The sequence below is a fragment of the Panthera onca genome, chromosome B3 (genome assembly GCF_046562875.1).
Source record: "Panthera onca isolate mPanOnc1 chromosome B3, mPanOnc1 haplotype 2, whole genome shotgun sequence".
NCBI classification, from domain to species: domain Eukaryota; kingdom Metazoa; phylum Chordata; class Mammalia; order Carnivora; family Felidae; genus Panthera; species Panthera onca.
In genome coordinates this window covers 107,775,333-107,798,107 of record NC_138344.1, presented here as the reverse complement: position 1 = coordinate 107,798,107, position 22,775 = coordinate 107,775,333, and the positions used below count along the sequence as shown (strand labels likewise).

The following is a 22,775-nucleotide window of genomic DNA, read 5'->3' as shown; positions in this document are numbered from 1 at the left end:
GTATTTATGACTTGAAGCAGCATTATAACCAAGTTGACAATACAAAGAACTTAATTTAGTAGGTAGCAAGTATTATGACACCATATTTTAATTCTGAAATCCCTGTTAAACACAAATATTTTCTATTTGAATTCTATTTAATAAACTTCAATTTCATATTTAAAGCAAATTATCAAGTGATTCACATGCTATCATCATATATTCATGAAAAACTTGCTATCAGCTAAAGCATTATACTGTGTCAGATGTGGCCATATAACAACTCACAACTGTTTAATACAATTTTGTTACTTTTAGTGGTCTTTCTACATTTTCTGCTGTTAAGATTCAGGCTATATTCAACTGGCAAAAATTACAGATTGATAACAAGTGTAACGGAGACGTGGCAAGTCCTTTGTAAATACTGTTAGGAGGAAAGTAAATTGGCATTCCTTTTGGATTTCAATTTGGCAATAATTGACAAAATTTTACATATATTCACATAGTACAACATGCAAATCCATGTGTAGTTTATCCAACAGAAATCCCAGCCTAAGTGAGCCAAGATATACACATGAAGATCAACACAGCACTGTTTGAAATAGTGAAAAATGAGACGAATCTGTGCACAAAAGAGGCACCCCAGCAGGCCTGAGACTGCAATCCTTAGAAAGGTTGGCTTGCAAGCCTGGTCCCTGGCTGACATCTGGGAACTTGGCTGGTGAACAGTTCCCTACACAGAAATACAGCTTTCCCTGAGGACCCAAACCTGGCATATGAAGCCATCATGGGACAGACGTACTTGATAACTCAGACCCACCCTACACTGAGACTTAACTGGTTTTAAACTTTCCTTACTGCTTAAGCCACTGTGAAATAGGGTATTATTGCTTACAGTCCAGAGTATTCCTCTGGATTTCCAGTTCTTTTGTCTTATGTAAAATGACACTGAAATTATAGGCAAGAGTCCTGTATTTGTATCCCAGATGCATCACTTACAAACTCTGTGAATGTGGGCCAGGCACTTACCATCTTAAGACAGAGTTTCTTCATTGTATAAGTGAAATGACAACCTTGTATTTTGTAAGTACTATTATGCAAAAACAGAGGGCAACTTTAGCTTTACAATGTCTGTAAATGTTAATGATCAGACAAGCTCTAGTAAGTAACCTAGTACACAAGAGGCCAATAACAGATCCATACCTCCAAGTGCCCTAACACTAGAATTTTTAAATCCCAGAAGCTCTACCCAATGTCCACATTATGAAAACCACCCCATCTACTACTGGGAATATCTGAAATCAGGGGAAACAATTTTTTTTGATAACAAATGTGATATCATAGATTCTTATAAAAGTTTATTTGGGCTAGCATTAGTATTTTGATTTTAAAAGAGGACAGATATCACACATTTTCACTCACAGGACATTTGCAAAATTCCTGAATTTACAATGCTAGAAGACAACATGGAGTATAATCAACTGTAAGACAGGCAGAGCCAACTACATGGTCTGGAGATGGTCTGCTAATGGCAGCAATTCAAACAACATAACTTAAGTGATCTCCATTTAAAGGTCTTAAATGAGAAATTAAACACGCACATCCACAAAGCTATAGACATTTTTTTCTGTATGTACGACACATTCTAGAATTCACATTACCACTCTTAAAGGTTTTGTCAGAAATAATTAGTATTTAAATGTATTTAAATAATGTACTGAACTAATCATATGTGTATATATGGACACATGCCTACATGTATCTATATATACACAAACAAACATACATACATTCATAAATGTTAGGCCAAAGGGAGCTTTGAAACAAGCACCAGACAATATTTAATTGATTGCAGAAGTAGAAATTGAGCTTCCTAAATTATCAATCATTTAAGTTACGGACCACAGAAGTTTCATAGGTTTAAAAATAAAGCAAATAAGGCAAAAATTGTATTGCACTCAACCATACAATATATAGAATAGTTAATACACATCATAAACAAATCCATTACCAGACTATAAATATAATTAACCACTTGCATGTAATAAACATTACTATTTCAAGAACAAGTATTTTAAATAGTTAATATTATCAGAACTGTAGTAATAAAACATCACAAAAAGTTTTCAGAAACAGTAATAATCTGCAAATAACAGGATTATTTCTTTTACATTCTAAATCCAAACTTTATTTCCATTTATGCAGACTTCATAAACAGAAATGGTAAAATTAAATTCTGAAGTAAATTTTTATTTCTAATTTTTTGTTCCTTTAGTATAGAACTATGTTAAGATATTGTCATTTCAAAGAAATAACCTACAGTTTCCCAGAAGAATTATTTTTAATACTGACCGTCTTCCTGTTCAATATACAAAAAATATAATCTTTTCTTCTTTCAGAAAGGTCAAAATTAAGAACTCTACACCAGGTTCTTTGTTCTGGATTTTCTTTTCCTCTTGGGTGCCGTGAACTCTAAAGACATAAAATTAAGAAGTCTGTCAGGTCTAAAAAATAATACTTTAACTGATAACATACATTTAAACTATATAGCTGCTTAATTGGAATGCCTTCAAACAAAGCTCCAAAAATAAATCCTAAACCAACATACATGATTTTCTTCAAAAGGATATACTGCAGTTGAAAATCTACTAAGGTAGGTCCTAGTCTTCCTAAATCCTATTTAATAATTGGCTACTTTGAAGTTGTTTCATAGGGGTATGCTCTCCCTATAACTAACACAAACCCAGTAAACCAGATCTGAAAGGTATACAGACCAGTGCAAAGAGAGATAAAGATGTGATTTTCATTTCAATTAAACCTGAAAATGTAACCCAAACCCCTAGTACATCTTTTCAGATACAACAGCAGATGCCACAACTAACACTCAACTGAGTGTTTATCTAGAAATAGCTGTGAACCTAAAAATTACAGATCATTAAAACAAAATAACAGAAGATACAAAAACATGAAAATTATGAAAGGTGTGAAGAAGTGAAATATTCCCCACCAATGAAAAACAAAAGAGTGACAGGAAAAGGAATGAGAAAAAACAAGGAAGAAACTAAGAAGAAAAAGAGATTCCAGCAATCTTCTAGATTCCTAGAAGAGAGCAATGGCCAGGATGGAGTGCAGCAGACCAAGGCAGCAAACTTTCCACAGTAAAGCAGGTTCAGAGGTCAGCAAGAGACTTCTTTAAGAAGATGAAACTGAAGTTTCAAAATGCCTCATGTGTGTGAATGTCCTAAGAGGAGATTTATGCAAATGAGGAAAAGTTTGAGGAAAAATCAGTGTTAAGTCTATAGAAAAAATAAATAAGGCAAAAAATAAGGAGAAATAACAAATCTACAGATTAAGGAAGAATCATACTATATTACATGGCTCTATTGCCAGTAATGTTTTGTAAATGCTGAATACTGATATAAGCAAAATAATAATTAAATTGGGAGGCTGGAACTGGGAAGTATACATGTATTTGAGGTGGGATGTGAAAAATATATTAAAGAGACTTAAATCCTCAGTGGCAAGTCAAGAGATAATCCACAAAAGAAGTGACAAAATACACCTGTTATTTAAAGACATGGAGGTAATAAACACCAAAACAATAAAGAGTCAAAAGTGATGAAGAAAGAATGAAATAGGAGTCAAAGTCAAAAGACTGTGGCTTCTTATAATGAATATTATAAAATCATTTTAATTGTTAAATCATGTGCATATGTCATGATTTAACCAAATTTTTAGAAATCACAAACTGAAAGATTTTATTTTTTTTAATGTTTATTTATTTATTTTGAGAGGGGGGAGGGGCAGAGAGAACAAATCCCAAGCAGGCTCTGCGCTAACAGCTCAGTCCCACGAACCGTGAAATCATGATCTAAACTGATATCAAGAGTCGGAGGCTAAACCGACTGAGCCACCCAGGTGCCCCACAAACTGACAAAAATGGGACTTGCCAAACAGCCATAAAAGTGTGTATGTGTGTTTAATTGTTGACTCACAAAATAAAGCTGCCAACCAAGACTAGAAAGAAACTATTGTGAAATTCATCACAAGATTGTAAAGAACTATTTTACGCTGCCATAAGCAAATCACAGAAGCACTCACATTTCTGAAGGTATAAATATTCCCTTTTAGATGTCTATTCTTTGTCTTCTATATACTTGAATAAAACCCTGTTTCTACCATAATGAACTGGGTTGTTTTTCTCCCTAACTAAACTGTAAGGTTCTTGAAGGCACAGACTGATCTGATTCATTCAATAAACATTTACTTAAGTCTACTATGAGCCAGTCACTGCTCAGATCTACGTAACTGTGATCAAAATAAAATGGTTCTTAAATTCTAGTAGTATATGTCTTTGTAGCCCTGTACATAGCTAAGTGTTTGAAACATGATAGGCACTCAATAAATGCTGAATGAATAGAGAGCAAAAATGAAACAAGTCCTTACGCATTATTCTTAATCCACATTATATTCATTATTGGATTACCAATTACCAAGCCTAGACTGCTAAATATAACTTATTCTCTGTAATACTATCATTACCAGAGGTAATATTATTTAAACTGTTGTTTAATAAAACTACAAATTATGAAAACTACAACTACACTAAAAGGTATAGCCATTTTAATTCACGTCATGCAATTTACCACTAAATACTTTACAATCATCATTTCATAGGTGAAAATTTTTCCTTAGAATTTGAAATAACTATTTTTTAACAATAAAATCTTTTTAAAGTTTTATCCAAAAATTTGTAACTTGTGAACCTTGCCATTTGTTAGGAGTACTCAAGCGGACATCCTCATGATGAGGCATATTCACTTACTAATAACAGAATGTTACCTTCACTTCTCACCTCAATCAACCACTACCTCTCCTTTCCATTTATTTATTGTCTTAACATTTAAAGTGTCATGATTTATGGTATGATTAATACTAAAATTCCCCAAGTGTCAAAGAAGAAAGTACCACAGGAATATACAGCCAACCATCAAGCTCTTTAAGGACTCTAAACCTTGACACTCTAAGAGCTTAACAAAATTTCATCTGTACCTGTTTCACTAAAACTTTCATTGTCCTCTTCTTCCTCTGTAATTACAGGCATACTCAGCCTTAAAGATTTATCTTCTTTATGTACATTCTGCACGTCATCTGGAAATAGTTGGGAAAATGATTTTATACAAAAGCAAAGAATGTTAGTCTTTGAGAAAATTTTTTACGCAAATAATGTCATTATTACAATAACAAAAATTAGATATTTAAACTAAAAGCTAAAATTGTAATGATAAAGAGAAATATGCATTTTAAAACATGTATCTGTTTTTAAGTACTAATACATTTGTATCTAAGCTTTGAAAAGAACCTAAGTCTTCCATTAAAGTAAAGAAAATGGAGAAAAAGGGGAAAAATGAAATTAACCAAACATGAGTATCTTACTCAAGCTTTATTCACACACATCACGGGTTATATCTACAGACATCAGGGAATAATCATGTGTGTTATTTCAACTTTATTAACTAATCACAAATGTAATTTTAAAGTTAATGGCCTTGTTTTTAAATGTATACTTTCTTTTCTCACTATATATACTCTACAAGACAGATTTCTCTAGTCATAATTTGCCATTGACTTTCCATTTTCCAAAAGATTTTTCTACATCAACCTTCTGGTGCCTGAAGAAATATCATAATCAAATTTATGAAACACCGTTGTCTCATCAGGTCCCATTTAGCACGTAATTTTTAGGTTCCAACATCAATACCCACATCCAGTCATTCTCTATTCCTTACGCTGCCTTATTCTTTTCCCCAATCCTTTTACCACCTGATCTATTATTATATGTGAATTTCTTTCTCTATGGTCTGCCTCCTCCCACTAGAATGTAAGTTTCACAAAGATAGATTTTGATTTAAGTTAAGGTACCCCCAGCACTTAGAAAAGTGCCTGGCATATAGTAGAGCCTCAACAAATATTTATTAAATGATTAAATATGGATTTGACTTTTTTTATACCACAGTATTTCATTTAGCACATATGCTAATATGTACCTATCAGTGCAAAAGGCAAGAAATTAAATGAAAATAAGTTTAAGCTTTCTACTCTGAACGTATGTATGCTTGGGACCTTAATGGAGTATAGACTTTATGCAGTGAATAGACTGCTCTAAAGTAGAGTTGAGTAAACGGTAATAAGCTTCCATTTAAACACAATTCAAGCTTAATAAAATAATACTAAGTTTCAAGTCATTAAAATAGAATTTTACCTTTACTTGCAAATCATAAATATTAATTATAGTAAATTACTACATGATTTTTAAGATGGTAGTTTTAGGAAATCTTTTTGTATATCTAATCACTTTTTTTTTAACTTGAACCTATAAAATTTTTCAATTCGCAGAATTATAATCAGTACAATCTACTCAAAGTTACTGATACTGTTCTTCACAATCTTTTAGCAATGTCCATCCATATCCATTATTAATGGTTTTTCCCTAAATTCACATTTACAACCTAACAATCTATCCAACAATGTCAAAGGACTGAGTTAAAAACTGACAGCTGAGAAAAAAGTTTTCATCTAGTCACATGATGATTAACTACATTTCAGAGATGGATTTCTACATTAAGTTTAAAAACTAAAAAGCAACGTTCTCTAAAAGCTCTTTTTTTTTTTTTTAACGTTTATTTATTTTTGAGACAGAGGGAGACAGAGCATGAACGGGGGAGGGTCAGAGAGAGGGAGACACAGAATCTGAAACAGGCTCCGGGCTCTGAGCTGTCAGCACAGGGGCCCGATGTGGGGCTCGAACTCACGGACCGCGAGATCGTGACCTGAGCTGAAGTCGGCGCTCAACCGACTGAGCCACCCAGGCGCCCCTCTCTAAAATCTCTTAAAAACAAATACAGTGCTTTTGTATTTGGAAACCAAATACAAACCAAGAAGTACAATACAAATACAAGGAACCAGGAAGTAAGCACACAAAACTTCAGATGTTTATCTCAAAGTCCACACAGTAAATAAAGCTTATGAACTTTAATCACCAGTATGTTGCATTTATTTATCCAGGCCTTTATCCAGAACCTGATTGCATTTATTGTACATAAAAACTGAATTGAATGGCCACCCAGTTTCCTAAACCATTACAGTTAAGAAGGAGCAAAAGGGCCAAAAATTGCAACAAGCCACAATGAGAGTAGAAATAAGATACCCACCACAATAAATATAACAGAAAAACTTTTTACAAAACAAGACCTAAGAGCTGACAAAGTACTGTATCATGAAGCCATAAGTATAAAGATAAATTTCCCCACACTTAACATATTTTTTTTAATGTTTATTTATTTTTGAGACAGAGACAGCACACGAGTGGTGGAGGAGGCAGAGAGAGGGAGACACAGACTCTGAAGCAGGCTCCAGGCTCTGAGCTGTCAGCACAGAGCCCGACGTGGGGTTTGAACTCATGAACTGAGAGACCATGACCTGAGCCGAAGTTGGATGCTTAACCAACTGAGCCCCCCAGGTGCCCCTTAACATATTTCTTGATACAATTATTAAAAAACCTAGTAATGTAATATGCTTATGATGATAACTCTGAGTCGTAAAGAGAAAATTTATGTTTAGGGTACAATGTTCTAGAAAAAAGGAGAGCAGAAAATACATTTTAGTATTTTTCTCATTATAAAAATAAGTGCACATTGTAGAAAACAAGAAATATATAGAGAAGAATGTTTTAGAAAGATATTAACCAGAATAAATAAACTTTTAAAAAGTAAATTTTGACATTTAAATCATTAACCTCAGTTATCACAAACACTAACTCCCCAGAGGGTATCAGGTAGATGGTTATACTGTGCTCAAAGCTACCAATGTGGGACACAATTATAACTAAAGACTAATGCTCAATCTCAAAACAAATGGTTACTAGACATGCAGCTAGAATACAATGTACCTAACTGCATGTCTAATTTGAGCTCCAGATCCTTATTTCCAGTTACCTGAGAAACAGCAAGTATAGCAATTAAAGATTCAGGCTTGTATTCAGACAGAATGCTATTCAAATCTCAGCTCTATTTATAGCTAGGTGACCTTGGACAAGTGAAAAAACTGTGGCAGATCATAAATGTGGCATAAATAATAGCTGCTATCTTCTTCACAACCATATCATTACTATTACTGATGTCCTCCTAGAAGTGTGCATGCTATGGTCTAGGATCGGGAACAGATATAGCTGGAGCTTGAATAATACAAATTTAGGTAAATCCAACCAATACACTGAGCAGTTACTTATGTGCCAGACGGCTCTTATAGGAATTGAACCTGAAAAGGCAGATCAGGGCAAATTCTACCCCAAAAGAAATCTTCACCCTGTGATCATTATTCCTGTTAAAGGCACCAATATTCCTTCAGTTGCATTAAGCATCCTTATCTCACCCCTCTCCATCAGCCTCTGTGTTTGGTGACATACCTCTAAATTGCATCTACGTTTGGTTATAGACATTGGTTCTCCTATCTGTTCGTCTGCTTGTCTAATTCCTACCACCACCTGGCCAGATGCTCATTACTCCTAAACAGCCTTTTACTTAGTGTTCCTATTTTCAGTTTGTCCCCACCTACCCACCATACTACTCCCAGATTGATTTTCTTCAAAGAAAACTGGTCATACCACTTTCTTGCTCAGAAGTCTCAGATGACTCCCCACTGCCTACCAAAGTCTGCTGGTTCCACATTTCAGGGCTGGTCACAATAGAATCCTCAACATATTTTTCTACATTAACTCCTCAACCCATCCTTTACACTCCAAGCAAAATGGAGTCACTCTATACTTCCAACTACCCTGACTTTTTTTCATACCAATCCTTCTACTTGTCTTAAGCCTATGAAATTATTGTTACGTTTATTTTATTAAAAATAAAAAATCTCTGAATTTTCCCGATTACTAAAGTAACATATAGTTATCACGTAAAATTCAAACATTACAGAAATTTATGGACTTGGAAATTCCCCATGATCCCATCCCTGAGAATTAACCACTGTTAAAAAGCTTCTAGATTTCTTCAATGATATATATTGTGTTTATGTCTACATATATTTTTATGAACAGAAATGCAATCATACTCCTGTTTAAAAAGACATTTTTGGGGCACATGGGTGATTCGGTCAGTTTAGCATCCAACTCTTGATTCTGGCTCAGGTCAATCTCACAGTTGGCAGGATCAAGCCCTGCACTGGACTCCACACTGACAGTGCAGAGCCTGCTTGGGATTCTCTCTCTCTCTCCCTGTCTCTCTACCCCTCCCATGCTTTCTCGTTCTCTCTCTCAAATAAACTTAAAAAAAAAAAAAAAAAAAAAAGTCTTTAAAATTAAAAAAAATAAAAAAACATTTTCACTAAGCAATGTCTTGATAGACTTTGAACATATTTTCATGTCCGTATACATAGAACTTTCTCTAGCTTTTTAATAACTGCAAAATATTCTTTTATATGGGCTGACAAATTTATATACCCAACTTTTTAATGTTATACATTTGAGTTGTTTAGTACTTGCCATTTCAAATAATCCTGGAGTGAATGTCCTATTTTTGTCACTTGTAAAGGATAAATTCCGAGAAATTAAATTGCTACATTGAAAGACACATACCTTTAAAATTTTGACAGATGATTCCAAACTGCTGTCTGAAAAGGATGTGCCAATTTATACTCCCACTTAAATTCAGATTCTACATCTTCACACATTCACTATCAATGGGTATTCACTTATACTTAACCTTTGCCAATCTAACAAATTATATAAAAATCATATTTTAAATTATATTAATTATTGAGATTAAATATCTCTTCATATGCATGTTGACTGCACTTTGTGAATTGCCTGCTCATCTCCTAAGCCAATTTTTCTACTGAGTGGTGGCCCTTTTGTTACTAATTGGTAAGAGCTCCCTAAAATTAGAAATGTTAACATTATTATATATGCTGCAAGTAGTTTTACAAACTCTTTTGCATTTTATAGAATATAAGGTGTCTCTTGGAAAGAGCATGAAATCAAAAATACCCTTTCACATTAGGGAAATGAATTTTTGATTAAAAAGAAACTATGAAGTAAGCAGATGGACCTCTATTAACATACAGACTAACAAACCACCTCTGCTTCAGAGTATTTACAACACCTTCTGAGCCACTTTCTTTCTCACGGGTTAAATCCTCCCTAATACTTCTAAGTAAATTCAGTAACAAATCTTGGATGTGATAAAGAACCAGTTCTTAAAGTTAATTTCAGAGGTGATGAAAATGTTTAAACTACATTAAGTAATAAAATACAGTTAGTGAAGGAAGTGATATTTCATAAGTTACACCTGCCAAATATTTAAGATGAAAAGAAACTTTCATTGAGATGCGTAGGTGGCTCAGTCAGTTGAGCATCTGACCAGCTCAGGTCATCGACCTCACAGTTCGTAAGTTGGAGCCCCGCATCAGCCTCTGTGCTGTCAGTGCAGATCCCGCTTTATATCCTCTGCCCTCCCCCTTTCTCTCACCTCCCCCTCTCCCTCTCTTAAAAATAAACATTAAAAAAAAACACTTTAATTTCTTTCCCATCTTGCACTTGCTTCTCCTTTGTTCCTCAACTACATTAAACGCACACACACACACACACACACACACACACACACCCTATTTCACTACCTGTTTTTTAGGGGTTTAAGAAAGCAGCCTGGTCAGCTGACCTCTCTCTGCACTTGTGTGAAGGTTGATTACTAATAAAAAATGCTCCTGCAGCTTTTGAAACCTCAGTTCTCTTTGGTACCTTAGAAGAAAAGTCTTAATCTTCCAGAATTTTTACATACAATCAAACTAATCAGTCTTTATGTCCTCTCATTTGGTTTTGTTTTGGTTGTTGAAGTATTGTTTACATATAACAAGAGTCACCATTTTCAATTACAGGTTTAGGAGTTTGGACAATGCAGTTGTGTGATTACCATACAGAACACTTCTATCACATTGAAAATTTCCCTTGTGCCATTTTGCAGTCAACACCTCCCTCCACCCTCAGTTCCTAGCAACCAGTAATGTTTTCTGCCCCTACAGATTTGCCTTTTCCAGAATGTCTTATATGCCTTTAGTATCTGTCTTCCTTCATGTATTTAGCACCGTATTTAGCACAATGCATATGAGTCGCCCATGCTATCACATGTTATCAGTAGTTTCTTTATTCCTGCATAGTATCCACTGGATGCTTACTCCACGGTTGGTTTATCCAATGACCAGTTGAAGATATATAAGCTGTCTACAATCTTTCACAATTATGAATGAAACCATTATAAACTTTTACATACAAATTTTTATGTGAATATATAATTTTTCATTTCTCTTGGGTAAATACCAAGGAGTAGTAGGACTGCTAGGTCATATGGTTAAGTTGTGTGTTTAACTTTATTAGAAGCTGCCAGTCTTCTAAAGTGACTATACACCATTCTGGATTCCCACCAGAAATGTACAAAGGTTCAAACTGTTTTGTGTCCTTATCAGCTTTTGTTATTGCCAATTTTTTTGTTTTGTTTTTTGGTTTTTGTAGCCATTCCAACAGGGAAAATAGAATGTCATTATGCTTTTAATTTGTATTCCTAATAACTATAAGATGTCAAACATCTTTTGATATGTTTATTTGCCATCTATATATTCTTTTCAAAGTGTCTGCTCAAATCTTTTGCCCATTTTTTAATTGGGTTGTTTGTTTATTATTAAGTTTGGACGGTTCTTTATATATTTGGACACAAGACCTCCATCAGGTCTGTATTTTACAAATATTTTCTCCAGTCTGTAGTCTGGTATTTTCGTTTTCTTAACAGTGTCTTCCAAAGAATTTTAATTTGAGGCAAGTCCAATTTGTCAATTTTTTCCCTTTATGGCTTGTATTTATTATGTCATGTATAAAAGTCTTTGCCCAATCTAAGACCACATTTTCTATGTTTTTGTCTATAAGTTTCATAATTTTGGGTTTTATATTTAGGTCTGTGATCATTTTAAATTAATTTCTGTAAATGATGAGAGGTATGAGTTGAGGGTCTGTTTTTTGCATATGAATATAAAATTGAAGTATGGATCTATTTCTAGGATGTCTTAACCTTGTATGTCTGTCTTTTTGCAGAGAGCACAGTCTTGATTTCTGAAGCTTTACAGTTATTTCTCAAAACTGTTTTGGCTACTCTGGTTTCTCTTCATTTCCCTATATTCTTAAGAATTAGCTTGTTAATTTATAAAAAATAACTCTATTGGAATTCCATTTAAGCTACAGAACAATTTGGGATTAGCTGACTCTTAACGTATTGGGTCTTCTAATCCAGGAAGTCCATATTATCCCTCTATTTGCTTAATTTTTCTGATTTCTTTCATCGTTTTGTAGTTTTCAGCATGCAGATCCTGAACATATGTTGTTACCTATATACCACGGTATTTTGTGTTTTGGGTGTTACTGGGTGTTTTGGGTGTTATACTTTTTAACATTTTTTTCAATTAACAATTATTCCATTGCTAGCACAGAGAAATACTAACCCTGCACCTTGTGACCTCGTTAAACTTATTAGTTCTGGTAGCTACTGTGTAGATTTTTTGAGAGTTTCTGAGTAAGAAATAATTTCATTTGCAAACAGACATAGTATTACTTCCTCCTTTCCAATCTAAATGTCTATTCTTCCTTTTCTTGCCTTACTTCACTGGCTAGGACCTCCAGTATGATGTGTAAGAGGAGCAACAAGCGGTCATCCCTGCCTTGTTTCCAATTTTAGGGGAAAAGTATGGTCTCACCATTAAGTATGATGTTAGTTACAGTTTTTCAGAAGTCCTTTATCAGGGTGAGGAAGTTCCCTTCTAACGCTAATTTTCCCAGAGCTTTTATCATGAGTAGATGCTGGATTTTGTCAAATATTTTGTCTGTATCTATTGAGATGATTATATAGTCCTTCTCCTTTATTCTGCTAATTTGGTGAATTATGTTGGTTTATTTCCTAAATAAACCAGCCTGATATTCCTGGGATAAACCTTAGTTTGTCCTACCAAATTGTCCTTTTAATATACTGGTGGATTCAACTTGCTAACAGTTTGTAAGGATTTTTACATTTACTTTCATGAGGGATATTGGTCTTTAGTTGTCTTTTCTTATAGTATCAATAAGCTGGTAAGTGTTCTTTCTTGTTTTTTCAGAAAGAACAGGATTGACAGTATTCCTTTCTTAAGTGTTTGCTAGAATTCCCAGCAAAGCCATCTGGGAATTTAATTTTTTAGTAAACATAGAACTACTCAGATTCTCTATTTCTTCTTGTATTGGTTTTGGAAATGTCTTTTAAAAAATATATCCATTTTATCTAAGCTATCTAACTTATTGGCACAAAAGTATTCAGGGACACCTGGGTGGCTCAGTCAGTTCAGTCCAGCTCTTGATTTTAGCTCAGCTCATGATCTCATGGTTTTGGGGATCAAGCCTCACATCAGGCTCTGCCTCATTCCCACTCACACTTTCTCTATCAAAATAAATAAATATTTTTTAAAAAAGGTATTCCCAACTTTTATTTATTGTCCTCTTAATTTCTGTAAGGTCCACAGTAGTATCCCTTACTTTACTAAATTTTTTGTTACTATTTTCTTTTCAGTGAATTCTCTTTAAGATACTTTTAAACATAAAATCAGTCATTTATAAATCATGGTAATTTTATAACCTTTATAAAAAAGCATATCTCACTTCACTCTCCTGCCTAATTACACTAATAGGCCTAGCCCTTCAAGATCAATATTAAATACAATTGTGATACTTCTATATATTACCAACAAACATGAGGTGGCCTTTTGACATACACTTTTTATTATTTTTTTTTTTTTATTTTTTTTTTTTAACGTTTATTTATTTTTGAGACAGAGAGAGACAGAGCATGAACGGGGGAGGGTCAGAGAGAGGGAGACACAGAATCTGAAACAGGCTCCAGGCTCTGAGCTGTCAGCACAGAGCCCGACGCGGGGCTTGAACTCGCAGACAGGGAAATCATGACCCGAGCCGAAGTCGGCCGCTTAACCAACTGAGCCACTCAGGCGCCCCGACATACACTTTTTAAAACTGAGTTAAAGAAATAACCATCTACTTCTTTTATCTCGAGCAGGGATTGACAAACTATGGACCCAGGCTAAATCTGCCCTACCACCCGTTTTTGTAACACACTTTTTTTGAAACACACTCATTTATTTATATATTGTCTGTAGTTACTTTCACCTTACGATGGCAGAATTGAGTAGATGTGACAGAAATCAGACAGCCCATGAAGCCTAAAATATTTACCCTCTGGCCCTTTACAACAGTTTTGCTGACCCCCTAATTTAGAGGATTCTTCTTTTAATCAAGAATGGATGCTAGATTTTATCAAACATCTTCTTGGGTTAGTGTTATAATGAATTTACATTTTCCTCTTTAACCTATTTATATGGCAAATTATATTGAGATTCCTAATTGCACCATCCCTGCATCCTGGAATGAATGCACCAAGGTGTTTTTTTTCTTTTTTTTTTTTAATGTTTATTTTGAGAGAGAGAGCATGTGTGAGTGGGGCTGGGGGCAGAGACAGAGGGAGAGACAGAATCCCAAAAAGGCTGTCTGCACACAGCCCGACACAGGGCTTGATTCTCTAGAACTATGAAATCATGACCTGAGCCAAAATCAAGAGTTGGACACTTAACCCACTGAGTCACCCAGGTACCCCAGTCAAGTTGTTTTATATCTGGGATTCTTCTGATACATGTAACAGGATTTTTTTATCAGTAATACTTATAAGTGAGATTGGTCTAATAGTTCTCTTCCCAATATCTGCTAGCCTTGTAAAAAAGAACTAAAGAAATCTGCTTTTGAAGTATTTCCTGATTATCCTTAACAAATACGGTATCTGTTCCTCTGAATGTTCAGTGTTCTTCAAGCAACTGTTACTGAACTTAATCATATCTGAACTATGCTAAAGGAATTTAACTTCAATTCCCCTTCTACTGCCTCAGTATAAGAAGGAAAACAATGCTAAAAGGCTGTAACATATTTTCTTATACTGCTCTAGAAGCTGGGAGTGTTTTATACTAGACTGAATATTTACTAATGCTTCTAATGCTTTTTTTTTTCTCCTGAGTCTGCTATGTGTGTATGTATGGTGAATATGTAATACCTAATGTAATTTCTTAAAAATTAAACTATTAAAATGTCATTTCTTTAGGAATCACATACCAAGGTTAATTTTATAGACACACTATTTTAAAAGAAAAGGTGCATCTTAACTAATGCAGCTAAAGGGAAATACAGTTTATAGAATACATTATTTCACACACAAAAATTACTAATAAAGTATGCTCTGGATAATTCTAGACTGATTCTATAACTATATAGCTACATGACTTTTGGACAAGTTATTTAATCTGTACAGACCTGAACTGAATCTCATCATCTATGAAATGATGAATTTGATGACTCCTAGGGTCCCTTTCAGCAGTAAGATTCTAAGAATCTAAGATAACTAATTTATTTCTTATATTAAATCTCACAAGGTTCTCAAACAAGTGTCTAATCCTTTTTAATAAAGAAAAAATAGGTAAGTTTGATATGATGTAATAGCTTTATTAGCCTCATGTTTATCTTTGTAATTTGTCCAGTTTCCATTGGATGTATTTGTTCTGCAAAATTGTCTAAGGCCATAATTATCACACAACATACATATTTTAAAAGAATAATATAGGTGTGCCTGTGTGGCTCAGTTGGTTAAGTGTCCAACTCTTGATTTCAGCTCAGGTCATGATCTCAGTTTGTGAGTTTGAGCCCTGCATTGGGCTCTGTGCTGACAGCATGGAGCCTGCTTAGGATTCTCTCTCTCCCTTTCCCTCTGTCACTCTTTCTCTCTCTCTCAAAATAAATAAATGAACTTAAAAAAATTTTTAAATAAAGAATTTTTAAAAAATGAAAATAAAATAGGAATATAACTTAAAAAAAATGGTAAGGGGAGGCTTTGAATAAGACCCATTATCCCTTGTTGAGTCTCAAAAAGACTTTAAAAAGTTACCTCTGTTTTTGGAAGACATCTTCCTTCCTGCTGATTTCAATGTTTCTTTATTTCTTTTTTTCCTAGTTGCTTTGATCTGTCCTTGACCAGATGCAGAATCAGAGTCAGAAGAGTCAAGTTTGACTTGACGGTGCCTTCTTGACTTGGATGCCTTGAGAGTGAGAAATCCAATTAACCACAATGAATCACAAAATGAATCCAACTGATGGATAATTTAGGGAAAGAAGCATATACAATCAAAGAGGAGGAAAAATAAAAATCATAAAGTACTTTACCATAATGCTGGCTTAACACTTGTTGCATATATATATTCTTTTATCTTTACAATAGGAAAGCCTCTCTGGAGTGTCATCAGCAACTACTCAAACTGGGTGAAAAATGTAGTTGTTGGGTTAAAATGTAGTTGTAGTTGCATGGCTGGGAAACAGGTGTAAAGGATGAGTACTGTTTTTTACTGTCTAATAACCTATTTTTCCTTTCTTCTAATAACACTTATGTTCCCTAGTTACCACCATATGTTTTGAGTGGAACTACTTTATGCCTGGTTCCAGGTATGTGCCGCTGACATAGTCAAAAGTTTCACATTCCCATGGCCACTGATTTTGGGCATGTGATCTCTATCATGGCCAGAATAATAAAATGGAGAAATAACTCTCCATTTTAGAGTTCTAGTTAACTATCAGGAAGGAAAATTCTCCCTTTCTATTGAACCTAAAGCTGGGACCACAGCAAAGAGGGCTGTCAGGAAGAACACTTGAAGACAGTAAAAGCAACACAGCAGGTAAGAAATGGAGGGACGGTGCAAGGACATTTTAGTTTCATCAGTCAATGAATTCCCTTACTTGCTTAAGCAGAGTTCTCACAGGAGTTTTCAGTTAATGCCATGTATGCAGTGCAGGTATTAACAATTGTTTAAAAACTATCATGCATTATATGTTAATTGTGTCTCAATAAAGAAAAAATCTGCAGCTATGCTATGACACACTCTATTAACACTTTATGGGAATTATAATTTAATTCTTTAATAACTTTTAAAAAGTATTTCATTATGTCTAAAGATACACATTAAATATCAATTAGCACTATATTATATGGAAACAGTTCTGGTTTAAAACAATTTGGATTAATTAATTTATTGTTCTTCGTTCAACAATATTTTGTACTCAATTTACTGTGAGATACCTATATGTAACACTTAACAAATCTACAGTCACTTTTAACTTTTTTTATTCCTTTTCATTTCTACAACTAGAAAATGATAGTAATTTCCCACAGAATACAGACATTCTTGGATTCATGAAAAAAGGAAAAAATATGGGATTGAGCACATAAGTTTATCAGTGCTCTCTCCTAAAATGCCACTAACATGAAAGTAAGAAGCTAAAAATGAATAAATTCACAAAACAGAGCTAACAGAAAACAATGCAGCTGCTAAAAAAATTTTAGCAGTAGAAACAGTGAGTGGTAGCTGATTGAAGTGAATGAAGAAATTTGAAATCTAACTGCCTATATTGAGGAAGTTACTAGAAAGCAAGCTGATCCAAGTGGATCAGGAATTAGTCATCAGAAATGGGACAAGAAAGGGGAGCCTAGGTGGCTCAGTTGGTTAAGTGTCTGACTTTGGCTCAGGTCATGATCTCACACTTCATGAGTTGGAGCCTTGCATCAGGCTCTATGCTGACAGCTTAGAGCCTGGAGCCTGCTTTGCATTCTGTGTCTCCCTCTCTTTCTGCCCCTCCCCTACTCACACTTTGTGTCCCTCTCTCTCTCAAAACTAAATAAACATTAAAAAAAAAAAAAAAAAAGAAAAGAAAAGAAATGGGACAACAAAAATGGCAGATAGGCTGAAAATCTACAGAAGTAATTGTGTCCTGTTTCCCAACCTCAAAACTCAACAACTGACCTCCTGCAGAAAACAGGAGGCTTGCTCTCTGGAGAGGCTAAGCTGCAGGGTTGAGGAATGGTGTAATAGAAGAAGGGGACAGAGTCTCTCACTGACAACCCAGGAGTTAGGTGAAATCTGCATAAGGAACAGTAAGCCTCTTGAGGGACTCTCTCTGTAGGCTCCCAAAACATTGGCAGCCTGGTTTATTTACCTCTCCTTCCTGCAGACAAGCTGTCTGGTAAAAATGACCAGATCCAAAGAAAAGAAATACTGAGGCTAAAAGTTGTAGCTCTATATGACCACTCTTAAATATGATCTAAGGCTCTTCAAATGTTTCAACAAAGCCACCAAAATGAAAGAGATCAAAATAAACAAAAATAGGAACTCTAGGGAGAAAGGAGGAAACTTCAAAACACTGTAGCATCCTCAAACAGATAAAAGATAAAGACAGTGCCTCCAGAAAAAAAAAATTTTTTAAGTAAGAAAAGATTCAGAGAAGAAAAAAAATCTTAGCAATAAAAAAAGGTCAGCAGAAATAAACAATTCAAATAATGGATCAGAAGACAAAGTTTAGGCAGTCTTCCTGGAAATGGGTTGAAAACAGAAAACAAAAATAAGAAAATGAAAATTCAAGAGAAGAAGCAAGAATGCAGCAAAAATACTATCAAAGAAACAATATAAAAAACTCCTCATAACTGAAGGCTATCAGATTAAAAGAATGCCTGCCCTGAAAGCCAAGGGCAGTGATGGGGAAAAAAAAGACCCACACCAAGTTACATTATCATGAAATTTCAAAATTCCAGGGATAGAAAGTCCTAAAACCTTCCATGATCAAGAATATCAAAAGCTGGAAGACAATAACAAACAACAGTGTCAAAATTCCAAGTAAACACCAGAAAAGATAACTGAAAGAGAAAAAGTTAAAGATGGATTAGGAATTCCGGGGTGGAAGTCGTGGAGCAGGAGACTGCTGGGTTATATGAGCTCTGTAGTAGTATTAGACTTTTTAAGCTACATACATGTATTGTGGCGCCTGGGTGGCTCAGTTGGTTAAGCGTCCGAAGTTGGCTCCGGTCATGATCTCACAGTTCATGAGTTGGAGCCCCACGTAGTGCTCTGTGCTGACAGCTCAGAGCCTGGAGCCTGCTTTGGATTCTGTGTCTCCCTCTCTCTCTGCCTCTTCCCTGCTTGCACTCTGTCTCTCTCTCTCAAAAATAAATGTTAAGGGGTGAGAGGGGAAGATGGCGGCATAGGAGGACGCTGGGCTCACCACATCATGCTGATCACCCAGATTCCACCTACACCTGCCTAAATAACCCAGAAAACCACCAAAAGACTAGCAGAATGGATTCTCTGGAGCCAAGCGCAGACAAGAGGCCCACGGAAGGGGGTAGGGAGGGCGGAGAGGCGGTGCACACTACACGGACTTGTGGGAGGGAGCCGGGGCGGAGGGGCAGCCCGCCGGCCAAGCAGAGCCCCCAAGTCTGGCTGGCAAAAGCGGAGGGGCCGGACGGAGTGTGTTCTGACAGCAAGTGGGACTTGACATCTGGAAGGTTATAAGCTAACAGCTCTGCTCGGAGAGCGGGAAGGCTGGAGGACAACGGGAGGGAGAGTTGTTCAGCCCAGGACAACAGAGCTCAGCTTGGCGGGGAACAAAGGCGCTCACCAGCGCCATCTCCCTCACCTATCCCCCAGCCAAAATCCCAAAGGGAACCAGTTCCTGCCAGGGAATTTGCTTGCACCACACAAACATCCAACGCTGTGCTTCTGCGGATCCATCCCTCCAGCGGCGGGTCTGACTCCCTCCCAGTGCCGCAGGGCCCCTCCCAAAGTGGATCACCGAAGGATAAGCGAGCTGAGCCTGCCCCTCCTGCCCCTGTGCACCTTGCCGATCCACCCAGCTAATACGCCAGATCCCCAGCACCACAAGCCTGGCAGTGTGCAAGTAGCCCAGACGGGCCACGCCACCCAACAGTGAATCCCACCCCAAGGAGAGGGGAAGAGAAGGTACACGCCAGTCTGACTGTGGCCCCAGCAGTGGACTGGGGGCAGACATCAGGTCTGACTGCAACCCTGCCCACCAACGCAAGTTATTCAAGACAGCACAGGGGAAGTGCCCCGCAGTTCCGCACCACTCCAGGGACTATCCAAAGTGATGAAACAGAAGAATTCGCCTCAAAAGAAACTCCAGGAAATAGCAACAGCTAACGAACTGATCAAAAACGATTTAAACAATATAACAGAAAGTGAATTTAGAATAATAGTCATAAAATTAATCGCTGGGCTTGAAAACAGTATAGAGGAGAGCAGAGAATCTATTGCTACAGAGATCAAGGGACTAAGGAAAAGTCAGGAGGAGCTAAAAAATGCTATAAATGAACTGCAAAATAAAATGGAGACAACCACGGCTCGGATTGAAGAGGCAGAGGAGAGAATAGGTGAATTAGAAGATAAAATTATGGAAAAAGAGGAAGCTGAGAAAAAGAGATAAAAAAATCCAGGGGATTTTTAGAGGGGAAAATTAGAGAACTAAGTGATGCACTAAAGAGAAATAATATATGCATAATTGGTATCCCAGAGGAGGAAGAGAGGGAAAGGTGCTGAAGGTGTACTTGAAGAAATAATAGCTGAGAACTTCCCTGAACTGGGGAAGGAAAAAGGCATTGAAATCCAAGAGGCACAGAGAACTCCCTTCAGACGTAACTTGAATCGATCTTCTGCACGACATATCATAGTGAAACTGGCAAAATACAAGGATAAAGAGAAAATTCTGAAAGCAGCTAGGGATAAACGTGCTCTAACATATAAAGGGAGACTGATAAGACTCATGACGGATCTCTCTACTGAAACTTGGCAGGCCAGAAAGGAATGGCAGGAGATCTTCAATATGATGAACAGAAAAAATATGCAGCCGAGAATCCTTTGTCCAGCAAGTCTGTCATTTAAAATAGAAGGAGAGATAAAGGTCTTCCCAAACAAACAAAAACTGAAGGAATTCGTCACCACTAAGCCAGCCCTACAAGAGATCCTAAGGGGGATCCTGTGAGACAAACTACCAGAGACATTGCTACAAGCATGAAACCTACAGACAACACAATGAATCTAAACCCATATCTTTCTACAATAACACTGAGCATAAATGGACTAAATGTGCCAACCAAAAGACATAGGGTATCAGAATGGATTAAAAAAAAAGACCCATGTGTTTGCTGTCTACAAAAGACTCATTTTAGACCTGAGGACACCTTCAGATTGAAAGTGCGGGGATGGAGAACTATCTATCATGCTACTGGAAGTCAAAAGAAAGCTGGAGTAGCCAGACTTATATCAGATAAACTAGACTTTAAAGGCTGTAACAAGAGATGAAGAAGGGCATTATATAATAATTAAAGGGTCTATCCATCAGGAAGAGCTAACAATTATAAATGTCTATGCGCCGAATACGGGAGCCCCCAAATATATAAAACAACTACTCACAAAGATAAGCAACCTTATTGATAAGAATGTGGTAATTGCAGGGGACTTTAACACTTCACTTACAGAAATGGATAGATCATCTAGACACACAGTCAATAAAGAAGCAAGGGCCCTGAATGATACATTGGATCAGATGGACTTGACATATATAGAACTCTGCATCCCAAAGCAATAGAATATACTTTCTTCTCGAGTGCACATGGAACATTCTCCAAGATAGATCACATACTGGGTCACAAAACAGCCCTTCATAAGTATACAAGAATTGACATCATACCATACATACTTTCAGACCACAATGCTATGAAGCCTGAAATCAACCACAGGAAAAAGCCTGGAAAACCTCCAAAAGCACGGAGGTTAAAGAACACCCTACTAAAGAATGAATGAGTCCACCAGGCAATTAGAGAAGAAATTTAAAAATATATGGAAACAAACGAAAATGAAAATACAACAATCCAAATGCTTTGGGATGCAGCGAAGGCAGTCCTGAGAGGAAAATACATTGCAATCCAGGCCTATCTCAAGAAACAAGGAAAATCCCAAATACAAAATCTAACAGCACACCTAAAGGAAATAGAAGCAGAACAGCAAAGACAGCCTAAACCCAGCAGAAGAAGAGAAATAATAAAGATCAGAGCAGAAATAAACAATACAGAATCTAAAAAAACTGTAGAGCAGATCAATGAAACCACGAGTTGGTTTTTTGAAAAAATAAACAAAATTGATAAACCTCTAGCCAAGCTTCTCAAAAAGAAAAGGGAGATGACCCAAATAGATAAAATCATGAATGAAAATGGAATTATTACAACCAATCCCCCAGAGATACAAGCAATTATCAGGGAATACTATGAAAAATTATATGCCAACAAACTGGACAACCTGGAAGAAATGGACAAATTCCTAAACACCCACACACTTCCAAAACTCAATCAGGAGGAAATAGAAAGCTTGAACAGACCCATAACCAGCGAAGAAATTGAATCAGTTATCAAAAATCTCCCAACAAATAAGAGTCCAGGACCAGATGGCTTCCCAGGGGAGTTCTACCAGACGTTTAAAGCAGAGATAATACCTATCCTTCTCAAGCTATTCCAAAAAATAGAAAGGGAAGGAAAACTTCCAGACTCATTCTATGAAGCCAGTATTACTTTGATTCCTAAACCAGACAGAGACCCAGTAAAAAAAGAGAACTACAGGCCAATATCCCTGATGAATATGGATGCAAAAATCCTCAATAAGATACTAGCAAATCGAATTCAACAGCATATAAAAAGAATTATTCACCATGATCAAGTGGGATTCATTCCTGGGATGCAGGGCTGGTTCAACATTCGCAAATCAATCAATGTGATACATCACATTAATAA

The 22,775-nt window shown here is 36.1% G+C and overlaps 1 protein-coding gene across 1 annotated transcript in view; it reads right to left on the bottom strand.

Moving 5' to 3' along the window:
* Positions 1 to 1,324: 1,324 nt before the first annotated feature.
* Positions 1,325 to 22,775, bottom strand: part of SNAPC1 (small nuclear RNA activating complex polypeptide 1) — a 33,018-nt gene continuing 11,567 nt past the window's right edge. The window contains exons 8-10 of the mRNA XM_060619998.3: positions 16,044 to 16,194; positions 5,032 to 5,130; positions 1,325 to 2,451 (exon numbers count right to left, since the gene is read on the bottom strand). Of these exons, the coding sequence (XP_060475981.1) occupies positions 2,399 to 2,451; positions 5,032 to 5,130; positions 16,044 to 16,194 (303 nt within the window). The 3' untranslated portion in view covers positions 1,325 to 2,398. The remainder of the gene's footprint in view (positions 2,452 to 5,031; positions 5,131 to 16,043; positions 16,195 to 22,775) is intronic.